This window comes from Gymnodraco acuticeps, unplaced genomic scaffold (genome assembly GCF_902827175.1).
Source record: "Gymnodraco acuticeps unplaced genomic scaffold, fGymAcu1.1, whole genome shotgun sequence".
NCBI classification, from domain to species: Eukaryota; Metazoa; Chordata; class Actinopteri; order Perciformes; family Bathydraconidae; genus Gymnodraco; species Gymnodraco acuticeps.
Window position 1 is genome coordinate 1573944 of NW_022991588.1, and position 20763 is coordinate 1594706.

Genomic DNA, 20763 nt, shown 5'->3' on the forward strand with positions numbered 1-20763 from the left:
ACATTGGAGGCTTCTTTATTTCCCTGCTGATGTGATTTTTTTGCACTGTTTATTTTGTTGGCCAAGTGCAATCTGGGTGAGAAAATGACTAGAGCTTTGTCAAGCTATCCAGGTTCCAAGTTCTGCATCACTTGGGGTCATCACAGTAGTTTTATGCTAACTAAGTGTAATTTTCAAACCTGATTAGCATTTGTCATCTAATTAAGTCTTAAATTATGTAAAGTTATTACAGGGAATACCAGAAACCAACCAAGTGTTTTTCTGGCAGCAGCTTGGTAGTTATCACTGTCCTCTCACAAAAGATAGTTCTGGTTTTAATCTTCAGCCAAAGCTCTTTCTATTTTAAGACTGCACGTTTCCCCCTTGGGTTTGTGGGTTTCCTCCAGGGGCTCACATGCAAATGGTTTTCTGTCTCTAAATTGCCAAAGAGGATCGTGAATATGTTGACCCCGATGGATTGGAAATCTATCCAGACTGTTTCACCGCCTCTCACTGAGTGCATGCTGGGAAGATCTCCAGAATATCTTAGCATCCTAAATATTGTATTTTATAATAGACGGCAGTACCATGTGTTTGTTTACATGTCAGGCCACCCATGCTAGATCTTGGCTCACATGGTAAATAACACTTTGTTTAAGATTAAATGATAAAAATATGTATAACAGACTTTTCTGCATATCAGCAAGAGGGTTCAGGATCTTCCTCAAGCATATTATAATAAGGCATCTTACAGGAAAGCATATGGTAGAGAACTAGCTAAAATTAGCTGTAAACAGTGTGGTCTAAGATTTCCTTTCACATTAATACGATTGACATCTGGGTTTGATATACTTATTTTTGTTTGTTGCTTTAAAGCTGCAGAGCGGGACTTTTACATATAAATGAACATCTGTTCAATTCAAGTCATGCCAAACAAGTTCACACAATGCTGATTAATTATATCGCAACAGGGAAAGCCCTCTGTATTTTGCAGTTTACGGGAATTGTGATGTTGTGTGTCTGTGTCAACTTTGTTTCATGCCAACCATCCAGAGATGAAGGCGGCAGAGACAAAAGCAACAAAAAAACACATGTTTTGTGAGGTCGCTGGGAATTTGACTTTTGTATTTACAAAAAAAAAAAGTTATTTGAAATCAGCTAAAAGCAGTTGTTCCCTAATTCCTATGAGTTTCTCTATATTTCTGCTGAAGGACTCGCAGTTGCATTTCCATATGAGTAGGATATCCACAAGTTGCTAAACCAGTAGTGATTTTATTTGTATTTCTTACTTCATTTAGTCAATAAGCAAACAAAAAATTCTTGTGAAGGTAGTCATAAACAGGATTCTTAATGCTGTAGCTTTGCACCATTACATTTGTCCACATTTTGGCTTTGAACTGTTGTTACATAGAGGGTCCTTAGAGATCTTCACTCCACTTTTGCATTTTAGCTTAATTTAGCTTTTTGATCACCACAAATAAAGAATATTGGATGTGCCAAACTGGTTTGGGCATAGTTCGATTATATTTGTAGTTGCTCCTGTGCTTATATGTGATACATGAAATATCTAAAAAAAAAGACTGGTCTGTTCCAGTTGGTTCCTCTTTAAAGAATGTATAACTTCGTAACCGTTGCTCATAATGAAAGAAAAACACTTTAAATACTGCTTTCAATTGACCTGGAATATAGCATTGAAATTATCAAGGCAATAGACAAGTTTTAATACATTTCATGCTGATTAATGTAGGAAAATAACTGTGCAGCTGTAAGCCATAACACAGATGCACAAGTATACCTACTTATACAACCTGTGTGCATGTTGATGTGAAAGCATTTGAATGATGTGAATAATCATTGTGCAGCAGGAGAGTAATGTGCCTTGACTTAACCGACTGAATATACTGGCCATAAGAACTAAACTAGTCCAGAGGGTCTATTCTTATCGCAAAAGTCTGTGTTGTTACTGTCTCTAAGAGAACGATTGCAGTACACTACAGTAGAAGATAGGAAGTCTATCCATGTGCCAGTGATAATTCTACATCTAAAATCTAATAAAAACAGAGGCAGCAGACTCATCTCATAGGAAACAAAGTGACATGCATGTCAGCAGTGCAGGTACAGGTGCAGCATCCCTGTTCTCTGTGGCCACTCTCACACACGGCAGACGTATCGTTAAAGTCTAACTATGCACTCACACAAGCACACTCAGTGAAGGACACAATCTCACCTTTCCCTGTACATAAAATACATGTATGAATCATTTCCTACACTGGCAAAGGCTCATCTTGTATTCCAATACATTTCAAACATCTGCCCCCATCAGTCTGTCTGTGAGTGGGCATTGGCACAGGTCACAGCAGATTGGCCCAGGAAAAGAGGCTTCTCCCACAGCTGGCAGGGCAGCTGAGATGAACGTCATTATTTCTTCCTTAAATTCATTCAGTTTAGGTAAATGATGAGAGAAATTATTCAATCAGAAAGAAAGGAGGACAATTAAAGTTCAATGGAAGAGATCATGTTGAGGGGGAGATGATACAGAGGTAAAACAAGAGAAGTGATTGAAAAAAACAGAAGAGCATGAAAAGTGCTTTCTACATAAAAAAAAAAAAGGTAGAAAAGAAGAAGATATACAGTAATGTCAAGGAGACAGATGAGCTGTTTGGTGCTGGGTTTGTAATATTAGCAAATCTGATATTGGTAATCTGCTTTGTGCAAACATAACATAGAAATATCCCCACAAATTGCTCCCCTGACAAGGGGCACTGCGAAGAAGGATTCAATGACCTCCAGCGATTCTATCATTGTGTACATCTTCCATTTGATGACCCCTACTTTTTTCACCATATTTCTATGTCATAGTGACACAGGAACCCTGGGTTGCATGTCTTGCATAGAGCAAATATGAGCCGATCTCCCCAGTGAAATATAACAGTTTAACTGCAGTCATTGGACATCTGCCAGGAATGAGTAAATAGAGAGACGTGATGCAGCATGTACGATGCTTACACAGATGTTTTCAGTACCCTAATAGCATTAGATAATCCTTTAACTCCCTGAAAAACAAGATCATTACTGCTATTTCTGCTAGAGTATCTAATCTATTTGTCATGGCATTTATTCAAAAGCCTGAGCCACAGGTCATTATAAAAAAAGCCTACAGCTTTATCAGGATAGAGCCTTAAAAAAACCGCTTAAAAGAGCTGCAATCCAATTTACAGAAACAAAGCGATCACACAACAAACAGTTATTACAGGGGACTGCAGTGCAGATATTGCCCTAGGAGGAGAAAACAAGGGGCCAGGCCTACAACCAGCAAGAGATCTAATCTCTGAGGAGCTCTAAAAACAAAATACTGAAAACTAAATCGAGTTTGACATGGTGGTTATCAGATCTGTGAGGGTATCAAGACAGGAATCAGGATAAGGGAGCAAAAAGGACAGATAATGGGGTTCTTATGTGATGCTGTGCTTCTAAAGGAAGAGAACACTAAAGCTTCTGGTTGTTGGCTGGAACTATTCCTTTTCCTCTTGTTTAGCCGTAGGTAAATTAATCATACCACATGGGGTTATGGAAAGCCCATCTTTGAATACTGATTTAAGGAGTATTTTAAAAGGTAGGGTAGGTAGAATGGAGAAACCAGCTCGAGTAAGCTAGAATTTGAAAGTACTCAACCGAAAAAAATCTGACCCTTCCTTCAGACTTCCTTACAGAGCCGCTCCTCCAACACACACGAACGCGCACATGACCAATGAGGGCACGAGATAAGCTTGTGCATGAGATGGAAGGCTGACAGGCAGGTAGGCCATCCAATTATCTGCCGCGGGCCGGGCTGGACTTGCTTTTTACAGCGCCACGGCTTCCACAGATGAAATATTTGTATATATTTATTGTCAAAGCATTTAATGTATTCATTGCTATCGGGATGTTGAGAGCTTTCCATGGAATATAACAAAAAGTGTTTCTGAAGTGAATTACCTACCCTACCTTTAAGCTTATCAACATATGGGTTTTAAAGATGACCAATTTCTTAACATTAAATATTCATGTGTCTCAAGCAATAATCGAACTACAATGGATCAAAGTTCTATGAGAAAGGTTCCTGAAAATAAAAACAAGTCATTTACTAGCTTAAAAGTAATTTAATATGTTTATTTTTAACTGTTGTTCCCCTATGAAGCCGAGTGATCAGTTTAACTATAACCCAAACGAATTCTGATATGGCACTGCATCTGATGTACAAATTGATAAATGTATGGTGACGAGCAGCTAGGTGATAATGTGTCAGTGTTTCCCATAAGGCAGGTAAAAACTATTTAAAACAAAGATCAAGACCTATGAAAATGTAGAAGCCACATCTGCACATTCCAGTTTGAAAACAACATTTACCAGAGAATATCACTGCCGTTTTAGACCCAATCCTCATGACCATTTTTTATATAACGATTACAAAAGCTTTTTCTTGTAGCAATGAATGTGGTCAGATCTTAATATTTCCTCTTTCATTTGTCCCTAAGATTTCCCTCCATTGTCTATCACTCAGATCCCTCAAGTCATTTCACAGCCTCTCTTCACTTTTTCAAGTTTATTGACTGCTGTCCTCTCTTCATATGCTCCTTGTCATCATTTCTCTGAGCTGCTGTTTATCATTACCTCTTTCACTTAATTTCTGGGAACGCCTACTCATTAGGGATTTTTAGAAAGCTTGACAAATCAAGGTGGGCCCCAGTGATTGAGTTGTCCTTCAATTATCCCCTAAGAAAAAGGACATTCTCATATTAGCTGCTGTTCTCCAACTCCCCTAGCCATTTTAAAGGAAGTATAGTAACATTAATCTTGAGTAATCCCTTTATGTGAGTTATACAGTCTTTTCCCAATACTCCACTATGGTTACTAAGGTGCTTTCACTTTGGTACATACTGTTTATGTAGACATTTGTAGAACTATAAGCATAAAAGGGCAACACATGATAAATATACAAAAGACATGTCCATGTTTCGATATTGAAAAGTAGCTGTTTTATGTTGGATTAGGAAACATTCCTGCTTTTTCTATGTACATTCGGTTTCATATGAAAGTGGGACACTAAATGCACCCATAGAGCAGGGGTCCAAACTATGCTTTTTTGTTTTCATTTTTTCTAATTTCCAGATTGAGCAACCCCAATGTGTGTCCTTCAGCTGCCAGTATTGCCAGCATTTGAAAAGCATATGTAATATTCTTACAGTATATTCTTTCCAGGCTCTGCATAATATTACACAATTCTCTCTGTGAGCAATTACATGGACATGTGCCTGGGACTGTGCCAACCAAAATGACAGTGATAATGGTCGGTCTGACTGGGTGTGCTGGAGGCAGTACAGAGAGGAAAAGAGGGACTCTAACCTTCAGCACTAAGCACTGCTTATCTCTTCTGCACACTGCTGAGAAAAGGGAAAATTTGTTTACATAAATTCTTCATAATTTACAGTCTCCAGTCCAAGATAACACCATTGGTGTCTTCACCGGTGGAATGAACAACTACTGCCATCACCCAATTGTTTTAAACCTTTTAATTGGAAGTCAAAGGCAATGCCTTAGAAACAAACACACTACCTCCAGCTGGCTTGCCCAGTCTTGTCCAAGTTACAGTCAAAGCAACATTTTATTATTTGTACTGTATCTATATGAATAATCAATTGTACTTTCAAGACAGCTCAGGCAAGGTGCTAACTGCCAAGATATTATATTACACAGTGTCAGCACCTATAAGAATTTCCGGTCGGCCCAGGCATGATGTCCCTTTTGAGGTCCCCCCTCCCACCAGAGCTAGTCCCAATTCTGTGTTTGTCTCCTTTCTCTTTCTGTGTCTCATCTCAGATAATAAGATCATTTTGATCCATCAAAATGATCCTCACTTCTTCTCTTTAAGGGTAATAATGAGTGTGTTAGACAGATAGACACATGCTGGGTTTGCCCTATAAGCAAATGTAATGCATACAAGCTTTATTTGTCAAATAAAAAAATAAAATAACTAACATAATTGCTTACTTTCGAATAAAACTTAGTCTTCAAACATGTCTCCAGGTCTTTTCTTCCATCTTGGCAGATGGTAGGAGGGGACAAAGGGGGAACAGAAACCCTGACTTTCTCTAAGGAGTTCAGTCCATCCCTGATGAAATCATATTGTCGGAGTTCAACACAAGTTTCGGGTGAGCTGTAAGGGTGTGCCTGGCAGGAAGGCTCATTAGACAGCACATTGCTCCATGTGTGAGCAGCAAGTTCATATATGATTATCTCATTTATAAGGATTTCATATAACCGCAGATAGAGAGCCGTTAGCACAGACACACAACCAAAATGCACATAGGCACAAAGACACACATAGATATATGTTGGCGCAACGACACATTCACTCTCACTTACACCCTGATCAGTTTCTACAGCTCAGCTGCGCTGTGGGCGACGCGATGACTGTGATGATGTGAGTGCAAGAAGGTGTTGGAGGCTCCTACCAGTCTCCTTCCTAATGTTAGAGATGACATTTACCCCAGGAGGCAGTGGGCTGTGGCTGCTGCTCCCATAGAGATGATTCAACCTGCCGCACGTAACATAGAGGAATCCATCCTGATGGATGAGGCCGGTTATGATGAAGGGCCTAGAGATGTCTGGGGGCTGTATGTGCATACTGTAACACACTGCATCTGACATGACTGTTACTTGAGCCATCAAGGGCCTATGTTGACAGTTCTTAGAACATGATGGAAAGGGGCAGATCACAGGTACGATATGTCACTGGGATCCCTAAGTGACTGTCTTCCGTCACATGTGTTGTTGAATCATACATACAAGCACACTCCTTCAGAAAGCTCAACAACAGGAACCTCATCTAACTGCCTTCATGCTCTCTCTACCTATTGATCTGATCTTACTCAATCTCACTTTCGTTCTGGCGGTCGTTTTACTGCTGGACACAAACTGGTCTTTACTAGTGCTGGGGGGAAACGATTATTTTGAAAACGATTAATCGGGCGATTATTTGTTCGATTAGTCGACTAATCTAACGATTATTTTTCTGTTGTTCAATTCATAAAAAACGTAATGTAAAAATTTTTTTTTTCACGATACTGTGTCTCAGGGGATCTTAATATTTAAGAACCTATTAATGTGTTATACCAGATTAACGGAAATAATCTCAGCTAACTGACGATACAAACCATGTTTACCAAAACAAAACACAAGTCTCATAAGAAGCATCTAAATGACCCCTGAGCGAAAAATGCTAACGGACATTGGCACAGAACTCAAGATAAAAGTACCCTTATTACTTATCGTAGCTGCACATACAAGATATCCGATTAAAGCTGAGACTCCACAGATTATTTAGGTATATAGTATCATCACTGAGTGATCCGGACTCGCGACAGGGGAAGCAAATACAGTCATCACAACACGTACCTTCACAGAGCTTCTAGGGAGATCGTCTTACCACCGTAGCTGTCAATCTGATCAAAAAACGTGTTCAATGGCATTAAAATGAGAAAAAACGCGGCTGAATCGGTTAATCCATAGTTTTTAACGTCTATGTATAAAAAATGATTGCATTTATAATCCATAATTCCATTTTATGTAAAAAATCGGAGAGCAAATGCTAGCTGCTAATGGTAGCCACCACAGCTAGCTGCTGCTTCTGCTAGGCTATGCAGCAGTCTCAGTGAGATATAAATATATAAATATCTTTGCGTTTTGGACTAACTTTAAAATATTCCCATGCTTTTGAAGACCTAGGGCGAGATGTTTTCGTTTGGGGGCTTCGTGCGCAATCCTGTGAGGAGGAGGTGGTAGCCGTTTCAGTCTCCATTGTGTTTGAAGTGCGATTGCGAACTGCTTGTTGCTTTGGGTGACCCACGTGTGTGTAGCGACGCGTCGACGCGGAAATATGTCGTCGACGATATTTTGAAGTCGACGCGTCGCTACAGTACGGAAGAGGATTAGGGCCACATAAAAAAATTTTTTGTGAGGATTTTAAAAAAATATTATTATTTTTTGTTCTGAGAAAAAAAGTCAGAATTCTGACTTTAATCTCAGAATTCTGACTTTAATCTCAGAATTCTGACTTTTTTCTCAGAAAAAAAAAACATTTTTTTTTTGGGAGAAAAAAAGTCAGAATTCTGACTTTAATCTCAGAATTCTGACTTTTTTCTCAGAATTCTGACTTTTTTCTCAGAATTCTGACTTTAATCTCAGAATTCTGACTTTTTTCTCAGAACAAAAAAAAAAAAAATTATTTGGGAGAAAAAAGTCAGAAATACCGGTAACTGTCGAACCAGCTTCACTGCGATTTACACATTGCAGTAGGCAACAATGGAGGACGTGAGTGAATTTCTGCGCGCCAGAGGGGTCCAAGAGGAAACCATATTGCAAATGGAAGAACAAAAGGTGAGTTATAAATATATAAGTGTGTTTTGGGCGTTCGTAAAAACAACGAAAAGGCGTTAGAATATGAAATGCAGACATTGATGAGCTAGCAGCAAGTGCATTAGCTTATATGCTATGGCTCCCCCCATCTAATTCAGTAAATAATGGTTTAGTTCGTTGACACGCAAGTTTGTGCTTGTTGGAACAGTGGCGACTAACCAAGAGCAACAGCCTGGTGGTTTTCATGTTTCTGTAGAGAAGATTTCATTAAGTGTGTTTAACAAGGCAGCTAGCAGCTAGCTGAGAGCCTGACAGCTACCGCTCACCAGCCTGGCGGGGAAAAACCATGGGAAATACATATCGCCCAAACTTCTTTTTGTTTGCCATCATTACTTCAAATTATTTTTGCCTGTAACAGTTTAGAGATCAGTGGTCAAAGTACAACGCAAGGAGGCAGTTGCTAATTATATTCCCAAAATTCGCCCAGTAAAACCCCTCTCGGTACTGTAGCATTGTTACCACAGGGGTTTGGGCCATTGTCCTTGTATCCCACAATCACAGAATTATCAGCATATGAATATGAATCCTGCTGTACTGTCTGAAGGAGATTAAAACAGTAGGACAGTGTTGGTAATTGTATCTAGTATCGCTGCGTATCATGTCAGTCTCTAACGTTAACGTTACTGAAAGCTGCCGTTGGTGGGCCGCTGGCTCTGGCATAGGTGGGCCGTGGACTTTCACAGCGCCGGTACCGCATCCGCCGCCGCAAACACCCGCCGTTGCGAGGCTCTGGTGGCTCCGGCAGGTCCGGTGCAGCGGTGCTGTGAAAGTCCACCGCCGTTGCGAGTCTCCGGCTGTAATAATCCACTTTAAAAACACTTTTAAGGGTTATACTTATGTGAAGGTTATAAACTTTAGGGTAACCAGGGAAACTAGTAGTTTCTGTTTTTTTTCTAATAAAGTGACAACAGTACCATCATGGCAAAAACTGGCTTTTTAAGGGTTAATATTCTGAAAATTAATGAATGTTTTGTATTATGAACAGGACTGATTTGGTCTGCGAAATGGCAAAATAGTATATATCTATATATAACGATGTACAAGGGTTGACAATAGTTATACAATGTGCACAAACTTCATTGTGTTTTCTTTTCTTTCTTCTTTGCAGATTGACAGCGACGTCATTGGTCTTATGGATGATGCCACTCTTCAAAAATACATCCCCTCCTACGGAGACCGAATAGCCATCTTTAATCATTGTAGAAGTAAAAGGCCCACATCAAAGCGAAAAAAAGGCCTTTATGAAAGACTGAGGGAAAAAATGACAGTGAGATCGGAAAGTTCTCAAGGAAACGCATCAGGTACAGAAACAAGAAAAACACAGACAAAGAAGCTGAAAGCCACAAGAAATATTGAAATAGGCTGGATTCACAATGACACTAACACAACCAAACAAGTAAGGGCAAAACAAGGAGGTGGCACTAGAAAAATTAAACTATCAACTAATGCTGGTTTGAATGAAATCCTTGAAACAGGAAAGACACTATTTTTTCCTGATGGAATATCACCTAAAGGACCTGAATCAGAGTTCGACTTTGAGGTGTGGGATTTTAAACAAAACTGCCTTACAGCTGAAACATGCCCTTCAATTAGCACAATGTACGAAACTGTGCAAATGACAATGTTGCGATTTTACATTGCCACAAAGCGAAAACCTTCTGCAAACGCTGACAGCGACACAGTTGAAGAGACTTCTGAGTTTAATCTTGTCTCGGGTGAAAATGACGACTACACAGATGTCATTATTGTTTTGGACGACATACAGCGATCACTAAACATTTCTAGTGATCCTGAAATCACCTTTGGTCCTCATTTCGGCATCGAGGAAGATGAAGAAGACACACTCATATTTGAGAATGTTCCTGTCCCCGCCAGTCCACTTGAGGCAGAGAAACAACTAACAATCACTGTACATCATGCAAACACCCTAGCTGACATGATTACTGCCTTTTCTGATGCAGAGATTTTAAACAAATCATTGAATGTGAGGCGCATTCTCCCAGATAACAAGGAAGAAGCAGGCAGTGGTTCTGGGGTACTGAGGGATGTTCTCAGCTGCTTCTGGCAAGAATTCTATGAGAGATGCACACTTGGGACAACAGTTAAAGTGCCCTTCATTCGCCATGATTTTCCTGCTGAAACATGGAAGGCAATTGGAAGAATCCTTTTGAAAGGTTACCAAGATTGTGAATATTTCCCAAACAAACTTGCACTGCCTTTCCTTGAACAGGTGCTGTTTGATAATGTGTACAGTGACCTCAAAGCATATTTTATGCAATTTGTGAGCAGCCAAGAACGTGAAGTTTTGATGCAAGCGCTGACTGATTTCACTGCAGTTGACACTGATGACCTTTTGGAGGTTCTCGACAGCTATGGCTGTAGAAGGAAAGTCAGCGCAGAGAATCTTCCTAAAATAATTGAAGAAATTGCCCACAAAGAGATGGTCCAAAAACCAATGTTCGTTATTGACTGCTGGAGGGAGATTAACCATCAACATCTCAACCTCAGTCCAGAGGCACTGACTAAGTTGTTGTCTGACCTGCAACCCACCACAAAAAAAGTCTGCAAACTACTGAAATTTGATGTTGATTTGACTACAAACCAAAAAGAGGTAGCAAATCATCTGAAAAGATTCATCAGAGAGCTAGATGAGAGTAAACTTCAGAAGTTTCTACGGTTCTGCACAGGATCTGATCTCATTGTGACAGACAGCATCTACGTGGGATTTGAGAAAATGACAGAGTTCACAAGAAGACCGATTGCACACACATGTGGGAATATTCTGCACATAGCTGACAGCTATGAGAACTTCCCAGATTTCCGTTCATAATTCAATGCAGTTCTTGAGAGCAATGTGTGGGTTATGGACATTGTTTAGACTCCAACAACAATAACCAAACCAATCCAAACTGTTAAGAGTTTTTCATGTTCGAAGTAGTTGTGCAGAATTGCAAGTAATGGTGTGCTATACTGTATATTTGGGAAGCACTTCACCAGGACCTTTAATAGTTATAGAGAAGTCCAGCTGGCCAGAAGGGAGCCCATCTTTCACTACACAAACTTGGTGGTGTGTTCACAAACTACAACAAACTTGCATATTGACTATTATTCTCCAGTTGCAGAACACAAACCTGACTTGACAGAAATGTAATTTGTTCATGTAATTCAAGACCTTTTAATACTGCTAAGATGTTTAAGGATTCAAACAAGAACAGTGGCATGCTTCATTGTTCTTATATGGAAACAGACAGTTGTAAAATACAATGTACTGTTTGCTCCCTCTTACTTTTTGTGTAAATTGTAAAATGATATGCCACTTACCCAGGTGAATAACTTGTGTAAAAGCATGAATGTGTAACTAACCCCTTATCTGACCATTGACTGGAATATAAAGTTGCAAAGCAAGTGCCTTGTTCAAAGCATACTTGTTTATTTAGAACATATTTGATACTAGTGTAAAAAGTAATTAAGACATGTGCCAGTGCAATAACAATTATTAAAGTATCCAAAAATAAAAGATAGGTTTTGTTGCACACAACAATGACTGCAAAACAGATGTTGAGACTTAATACAATTTACCTTCAGAATGTCTTTCAGTATCAAAGCAATACTTGCAATCTTAGTAAAAAGCAAACAATTGTAATCATAACTTCTCATAACTAAGATAACTGGTAGAAGACTAGTTCAGTCTGTTTATATGCACATCTGAGAGGTGTGTGTGTGTGTGTGTGTGGTGTGTGTGTGTGTGTGTGTGTGTGTGTGTGTGTGTGTGTGTGTGTGTGTGTGTGTGTGTGTGTGTGTGTGTGTGTATCTACTTGTTTAGAAGAACCAACCAGTCCACCACTTGAAACTTTAACAAGACATTTGGAATCAAGGCAATGTGACACCTGAGGAAACATTTGATCATACAACATTTTAAGCATTATTTTTAAGATATTTGTTCCGTTTCTATATTTCACATCTTGTTTATTTAGAACATATTTTATACTAGTGTAAAAAGTAATTAAGACATAATCTTAAAATAATGCTTAAAATGTATGATCAAATGTTTCCTCAGGTGTCACATTGCCTTGATTCCAAATGTCTTGTTAACGTTTCAAGTGGTGGACTGGTTGGTTCTTCTAAACAAGTAGATACACACACACACACACACACACACACACACACACACACACACACACACACACACACACACACACACACACACACACACACACACACACACACACACACACACACACACACACACACACACACACACACACACACACACACACACACACACACACCTCTCAGATGTGCATATAAACAGACTGAACTAGTCTTCTACCAGTTATCTCAGTTATGAGAAGTTATGATTACAATTGTTTGCTTTTTACTAAGATTGCAAGTATTGCTTTGATACTGAAAGACATTCTGAAGGTAAATTGTATTAAGTCTCAACATCTGTTTTGCAGGCATTGTTGTGTGCAACAAAACCTATCTTTTATTTTTGGATACTTTAATAATTGTTATTGCACTGGCACATTACAGGCAGATATTTGTTCCGTTTCTATATTTCACATCTTGTGGATCAACCAATAATTAAAAAAAAAAAGCAAAGCAAAAGGGCTGTAATTTTCCGGTCATCCTTGTGCGGAATTCTCATGTTTTGTTAAATGTTACTTTTAACATTGAAATGTAAGTTAAGGTTACATTGTGAATCAAATGTATTTTCTTACACCACATTTGTATGCAGGCCTTCGATTGAATGTTGATAAAGTTTCCTATTCTTATGGGTATAAAGTGATTGAATAAATAAGCTTTACAATAGTTGTTCCAAGACTTCTCTAAAATATCTTATAGTAATTCATATTTGACACTAATGTGAGAATTTAATTAGTCATGTGGCATTAAAAACAATGATAAAATAATTGAAAATTCATTAAGAACACTACCATTCTGTTTATCTATGCTTTGAGTTCTTGATGCCTTTTTTACAAATGTGTATTTAATTGTCTAGAAATGGTATCCTTTATTGTCTTAATAAAGTTAATTGTTTATTTTTGCCAACACTAGGTTGTAATGTTATGGTGATACAGGTAAAAGACTGATGTATATCAATACTGAGAACATATGATGAATACTGCACTGACATACTCATTGTATCAGCATTGGATACAATGAGCTCCTATTAGTATGAACTCACAACCAAGCTCCCAAAGTCGGTTCACCTCAAGTTATTACGGCTAAATTGTTTCATTGAGTTCCGAGAATACATAAATGTAACCACATTTTGAAATATAAGTAATTGAAATAAATAAAATGTGTTACTGCATAAAGACAATCTGATCCATTTAATGAATGTGTTGTGCAAAAAGGTGTGAACGATGCATCTATTGCTTAAATCATTCAATTTGTGCTTACACTTTTGCAAGAATGTGATCAGACATTTTTAGTAAAAACAATGGAGTTATACTGAAAAATTAACATGTTCATTATTGTATGCATGTGGCAATCAATAAGTCATTCTCAAGTGATGTTTGTATTCACCAATAAATGGCACTAGCAGGTTTGTTATGTCAGCGAATGGCGTTGTTATCCTTTCTTAAAGGAGGAAGTTTGTCCAGTGTAAGCAAGGCCTTCTCAGTTGCAGCAAACTACATGGCAATATTAATGACTGGTCCCTTACTGTTTTTAGAGCGCACATGAAATAATCTGGCAACTGAGTGAAAATTAGCAATCAGTTGTTACCATTGTGTAACACATGGTACATTATTTGTGTATACAATGTAGAAAAATGTAACAAAGATTTGGCCCATACATACAGTAGGCTACCATTAAAAAAAAACTGTTGAAAAGCTGTAAAGAAAAATGAAAATAGTGTTGAGAGACAAACATTTAAGGAATACATGAAATACCATTGACTATGATTTTTATTGATACATTTTTGACTAAATAATTACTTATTTTTTAAGGTCAGTTTTGTCCTGAACAGTATTTTGTGTTTTGCATAATGACATGTACGCTACATGTACCATTAATCAAATACTTGTCGTCGTATTTCATCTCGTAACAGGATGTATAGATCAGCTGCAGCAAATGGATCTGCTGGATCATCCCATCCGTTTTCCGCCATGAGTAGACAACACAGTTCAAAAACAGTTTCATCGCACGGAAACTGGCCTTTGGGAGTACACTCTAACATACACAAATTGACCTCCTCCATGGCAATAGGTTTGAGTCTATCCTCAGCACTGTGCAACTCTGGGAATGAGTACATAATCACTGGCCGACCAGATGCTGTGTCATCAGTTGATCTTGGTCTGATTTTGTGGGAATTCCAGGTGTTGACCACTTCATCAAGTTCATCCTGCATAGAAAAAAAGCACAGTAAATGTAGACGACATGTCTTAAGAAGCTTTCGGACATAACTTCTACCTGTCTAGATGGAGGCTGAGGTTGCTGCAATGTCCACGAACATAGTGAATTATAATATTATTATTACTCATACTACTTTTATTAATGACTAATCTCAGAAATAAATAAAATATTTTACCTGAACAAGATTAAGGTAACATAATTGGATAAGACTTTTGTCCAAAAAGTCTCCTGTGAAGTGGCCATCTTCCTGGAGAGTTTGGAACAGGTTCATCCAGAACTGCGCACTCTGTTTGCGGAGTATACCCCACCATCCTTCAATGCGCTGGTTTGCTGTGCTTCTTCCATAAAGGAAACTTCTCTCCCCAGCAAAACTGTCTGGGTGGTTCCTTCGCAAAAACATCTGCATTTCTTCAACAGAAACATTTTCCGTGCCCCTGTCTGCACGAATCCTCTCTGGACATCCACCTATACCTGAAACTGTTTTGATAAAGTAACTTGCAACTACTTTAGGATCACTGTTTGTGATATAGGCTTCCATCCATAACACATAGCGGCTAAAACCATCTATACAGCCGTTGATGGCAATGCCATAGGGCTTTAGTTTATCATAACCATCCATGTGCCAAAGTGCATTTGGCCCTCTGCATCTGTACTGACGTCTTCTCAAGCGGTGGGCTCGTCTTAATTCCACACCTTGTGGATCAACCAGTTTGATGATGCGTCTTATGCTATCTTGTGACACAACAAGGCCCTGTTGAATTGCACGGAGATGAAGCCAACGGTATCCCTGCATCTGTCCATTAGTCATGATCTCATGCTGTACAAAAGCTAGCACTTCCTCCAAGTCAGACTGGTTCTTCCTCCTGAACAGGTTAAGTCTTTTACAAATTCTCTTTAATGTTCGGACACTAATTACAATGTGATTAGTGTGTGCCAAAATAGCAAGTATTTCTTTGTTACTTAGGGAAAGTCTGAAGTATAGTTTAATTAAGTCATCCAAATCCGGCTCTGCAGGCATTGTTGTGAGCAGCGCAGCAAACTGATGTAATGCAGAATATAAAGAGGACAATTTGGTATTCGTAGGAGGGGTTGTAATATGGCAGTTGAATTGTACATCAGACAATAACGTTGCTTTTAATCTGCAAAAAAGAAAAGAAAATATATTGTTTAAATATTGTAAGGTTAAGACTCTTCTTCCTATTTTACACAGTATATGCTCAGTAAAAGTGTCCATTACGGAGTACGGATCTTATTTATCAGGAACACTTTATATGCAGGAACACAAATCCTACCTTTAATTTAAAGCCAGAAAGTGTTAAACATTCTTACTGTTAACCTCACTAACTTGTTTCATAAAATGCGTATATATAGGCATATATATATATATATATATATTGTAAAAAAATACGCATTTTATGAAACAAGTCTAGAATGGAGTAAGACAGTTGTGGTTGTGGGCCACAACCACAACTGTCTTACTCCATTCTAGACGAGATGATGTTTGAGATGTTGATCATTTTGATGGTTAATAGCCTTCTGATTGTCAGCTAGCTGCCTTGTTAAACACACTTAATGAAATCTTCTCTACAGAAACATGAAAACCACCAGGCTGTTGCTCTTGGTTAGTCGCCACTGTTCCAACAAGCACAAACTTGCGTGTCAACGAACTAAACCATTATTTACTGAATTAGATGGGGGGGAGCCATAGCATATAAGCTAATGCACTTGCTGCTAGCTCATCAATGTCTGCATTTCATATTCTAACGCCTTTTCGTTGTTTTTACGAACGCCCAAACACACTTATATATTTATAACTCACCTTTTGTTCTTCCATTTGCAATATGGTTTCCTCTTGGACCCCTCTGGCGCGCAGAAATTCACTCACGTCCTCCATTGTTGCCTACTGCAATGTGTAAATCGCAGTGAAGCTGGTTCGACAGTTACCGGTATTTCTGACTTTTTTCTCCCAAATAATTTTTTTTTTTTTTGTTCTGAGAAAAAAGTCAGAATTCTGAGATTAAAGTCAGAATTCTGAGAAAAAAGTCAGAATTCTGAGAAAAAAGTCAGAATTCTGAGATTAAAGTCAGAATTCTGACTTTTTTTCTCCCAAAAAAAATTATGTTTTTTTGTTCTGAGAAAAAAGTCAGAATTCTGAGATTAAAGTCAGAATTCTGACTTTTTTCTCAGAACAAAAAATAATAATATTTTTTTCAAATCCTTCAAAAAAAAATTTATGTGGCCCTAATCCTCTTCCGTACTACAGCACTAGTCTTTACCCTTTTTTTTTTTATTCAAGAGTGCCAGAGTGTCAAACACCTGCATAACATTCTGTGAGCCCTGATAACTCTGAAACTGATTTATGTTGTTATACAACTGCAGCTGAGTGTAATCGGGATGCCATTATTTAGGTCATATGTATATGTCGGAATATGGTGGTGCTTTGAGATTGTTACAAATTGCAAACCACTTACTCATCACTACTCAATGGCAGGCTGGTTGGCCTTCTCTGACAATGCGTAGGTTTAGTCACTAAACTATCATTATTCATAAAGGCCAATTTTGGGTAAGCTTCCTTCCTAGTCTTGTTTCTATATTTATCAGCAATGTGGGCCTCATTATACTGTAGTCTGAAGACCTAGTGTATTTTTGCTGACTGTTTTTTTGCAGAAGAAACTTAAAACAAAAGGAATTTGCAACTGTGAGTGGGTTTAAGGCAACTGCCAGATCTACTGTATGGGAAGTAATTATTCTGATGACGGTTGAGGCTTTCGGTATACATTACTCATACATTTTAATGGACCTATCTCAGCTTCCCTCTGTTATGCTATTGCTTTTCTTCTAAATAAAATGTCTTCTTTGATTAATGTTAATAATTTGTATGACAAGAGTGAGATTCTCGCAGTAAATTAACATTGATTTTCTATCAATTACCTAATTTTCTGAAGATGTTTGTTCAATTGCACTCTTCTGATCTATGATGTATAGTAAGAGGACATCTTTTCAGTCAGAGAAAGGAATGTTTCATTTTCCCTCCAGTAGCACAAGCCCTTTGGTCTTGTTTGCTCAGCAAATTGGTGATTTACCAACAAAGCATCAAAGAACAATACCTGGGATTAGGTTCCAAGCCAACATCTCAATGTAGAGGCTCAGGGTTTTGTGCGGGGAGAATAGAGACACAACATTAAATGCTGGTGCTGTCCTCAGGATGGGGACACAGCGACAACCCCACAGCCTTGTTTCTTCTACTCTCTTTATATTCCCTCACTGTCACAAAAGTAGCAGCAGTGAATAGGGAAGTAAGTTGATAAAGAATCTTTCAAAGCTAGGACGAGACAGGTGGCATACCATCAAAGGCAATAAAACATATGGTACAGTGACAGCACATGCATCATTGCCTGCCTGCAAAAGCTACCAATTCTTTCTTTTATGCTGAAAGCTTTCTATTTTGTTTACTTGTGAAAGAAGAGTTCATAACTCTTTGAATTATTTAGACATTGTCAACACCGAGAGATTAAAGAATGAAATGCAATGGCACCGAGTGCAATAAATGACTGCTGCTTTACATACTGTATTGTTACACGGATATATAGAGGGCAGGTATTTAAGGAGTTAAGTGAACAGATAAAGTATCAAGTGGGCTTCCATCTGAAATGGCTCAGATGTTGGTAGCCTGCCTATGTCAATGGAAAACTAATGAAATATATAAATTATTTTTGACCAAAACATTTACTGGTGAGTAAAAAAAAAAGTTAAAATCAAGGTCATGAGTCATGCCTTTATAAGCTATCTCACACATTTTTGCATCTCTATCTTGTCTGAGAATGTGTTAATTGTACAACTAAGGTATTTTGGAAGCTTTGCAGTTTTCTTAGGAATGCAATATCACATCTTTTCACTGGTTGTTCAAAAACAGGGTAAAAGGAGGAAGACTAGGTAGAAGGTAGCCAGATAGTGCTTGGCATGCATCACATTAAGCATGGTGCACTGTGAATGTAAAAGTGTGCATATGTAAAGGATGTGTGTTTTGGCTAAGTGCAAACTGCAGCATAGCCATAATTCAGAGCAGCTTGTCCTCATTAAGACTTAGCGGTCCCTCCCACCGAAGCGCCTTACTCTGAGGGCAGCTTAGCCCTTTCATCCCCATTTTGATATGGACCTCAGCCCTGTCTCGCGAGTACCAGGGCTGTGATGGGGATGGCAGAGCCGCCCAACTCCAGGGACCTTTGGTTACCCTCAACATAAGCTGAGCGACATAAGGTCAGCTGCCTGCTGCGCCAACAAAGGTTACTGCCACTCACTCTCTCCAAACACCACCCTCCAACCCTATGCTATATCCACATTAGGATTGGCATGCCCATTTGCTACTTTCAGATCAACGCAATGGTGGGCTTGGTTGTTGCCGGATATAAAGTGCTATGAAATGGTGGCCACTGCAAAGTGTCTTTTAATAATTGTTCACTCTCTTTTCCGTTACCTATGCAGGGAGTTATTTCTTTTTTTGGTAAACAGAGCAGTCGACAGGCTTCTCAGTAGTTCAATAAAACAACCAGAAACACACAGCCTTCTACTAGGGATCAGCCAAATTCTGAGCTCTCTTCATTAAGAAAACTGACTTACAGGGCACTATCCATTAACCGTATGAAATGGAAATAGGCTTGAACTAATACCTTTAGTTGATTTAGTTCCTCCTTACAAATGTTGCAATTTCACCACCACAACAGGATCAAAGATAATACAGTGACAATCCACCAGATTGTGTTATTCTCAAAAGTTCATGACAAACCCAAAGACAAGTCTGTCAAGTTAAAACTGCCATTCTTGTGGCGGTCACATAAGCAGAGCATGAAGAAGATTTTTTGTAAATTGTATTCAGTCCAAAACTACTGGATTTTGTGGTGCCATTAAATACAGTCTTATGGGCTTCACCATAGGCTGCAACTTCCAGTCCTATGCGGGTAGACTTTAACAAGACCATGTGCTGTGTTTTCAGAGGTACTGTATGTACACATATTAATGCTAACCTGCTCTAATCCACAATTGCTGGTCAAGTGAGAGATGCATTTTCTCTCTAACTGATAATGTGACATTAGGCATAACATTCTTCCAGTGTATATATCATTAATTAATAATTAAAGCTCATAAACTTAATATTTTTTCAGTGTTGCATTATGTAGTTTGTGAAAAAAGGTGTAATAAATTAAGAAGGCTACACATTCATATAATTTGTCAGATACACATTGAATCAACATTAGGGTAAGTATTAAGTCTGCATCTGATTTACCCAATAAAGGACTCGGATAAGTGCGTAAAAATACTTACATTGAGACATCTATAGCTATTACCCAAACTGACTGTAAACATTCCAGATTTAACATACCGACTTTGTTGATCAGCTTTGACCTACACTTGATCAACACAGTACAAAATATCTACAGCCGTAGATGTGAGCACAGATCATTTTCCTTTGAATCAAGGAACTTTTCATGAGATATCACTCACCGTTTACTCTCCAAATAAAGTGAATTAGATAATCTGCCCAAAGTCTTGTTTTCATTGCCAGGCGTCTCTTTTCATTGACTTTGATCAGTTAAATGTCATCATAACCAATAAGAAAGGCCAAAGCTTCAAAGATATTACAAAGGTTGTGCTCAAATTGAAATGTCCGGTTAGGAGGAAACTGTGTTTGCTGGTTCCTAGGTGACCAACATGTTTGTCCATCGTTGAGTTTGTCTAGACTTTTGTTTTATAAGATGACCCAAACTCAGCTAACGTCATTCAAATTATACAACACAACCTGTCTTTCTATAAGATGGAAGAAACGTAGTACTTCACTGAGGCTCTGATGTTTATCCAGGATTCAAAGAACCCATCTGTTAAATCTGGAAAGACTAAAATGGCAAAGACATTTCTTAGTAAGACAGCACACACAGAAGCAAAATAGCTTCAGGGAAACTTTATAGCAGGAGC

The 20763-nt window shown here is 38.5% G+C and overlaps 3 protein-coding genes across 7 annotated transcripts in view; 1 reads left to right on the top strand and 2 right to left on the bottom strand.

Moving 5' to 3' along the window:
• The window catches only part of dph1 (diphthamide biosynthesis 1), a 64862-nt gene that overhangs the window by 29052 nt on the left and 15047 nt on the right, over positions 1–20763 (bottom strand). The window lies entirely within an intron of this gene.
• On the top strand, positions 8231–11272 carry LOC117533906. Its single transcript, XM_034197944.1, has 2 exons — positions 8231–8394; positions 9542–11272. Exons 1-2 carry the CDS (start codon positions 8320–8322, stop codon positions 11261–11263), a joined length of 1797 nt encoding a protein of 598 aa, XP_034053835.1. The 5' UTR covers positions 8231–8319; the 3' UTR covers positions 11264–11272.
• LOC117533908 lies at positions 14331–16779 on the bottom strand. 3 transcript variants are annotated; one of them, XM_034197950.1, is made up of 3 exons: positions 16616–16779; positions 14972–15935; positions 14331–14785 (listed from the first exon to the last, which is right to left on the bottom strand). In XM_034197950.1, the coding sequence occupies exons 2-3, from the start codon at positions 15812–15814 to the stop codon at positions 14453–14455; spliced, it is 1176 nt and encodes a 391-aa protein (XP_034053841.1). In that variant the 5' UTR covers positions 15815–15935; positions 16616–16779; the 3' UTR covers positions 14331–14452. The 3 variants fall into 3 exon arrangements, with proteins under 3 accessions (XP_034053841.1, XP_034053842.1, XP_034053840.1); XM_034197951.1 differs by lacking the exon at positions 14972–15935; XM_034197949.1 differs by lacking the exon at positions 16616–16779 and having other exon boundaries at positions 14972–16181.

Coding starts and splice junctions, on each gene's coding strand:
- LOC117533906 (XM_034197944.1), top strand. CDS start 8,320: ATGGAGGACGTGAGTGAATTTCTGCGCGCCAGAGGGGTCCAAGAGGAA. Junction 8,395..9,541: donor TGCAAATGGAAGAACAAAAG/GTGAGTTATAAA, acceptor TCTTCTTTGCAG/ATTGACAGCGACGTCATTGG.
- LOC117533908 (XM_034197949.1), bottom strand. CDS start 16,030: ATGGACACTTTTACTGAGCATATACTGTGTAAAATAGGAAGAAGAGTC. Junction 14,786..14,971: donor GTTACCTTAATCTTGTTCAG/GTAAAATATTTT, acceptor TTTTCTATGCAG/GATGAACTTGATGAAGTGGT.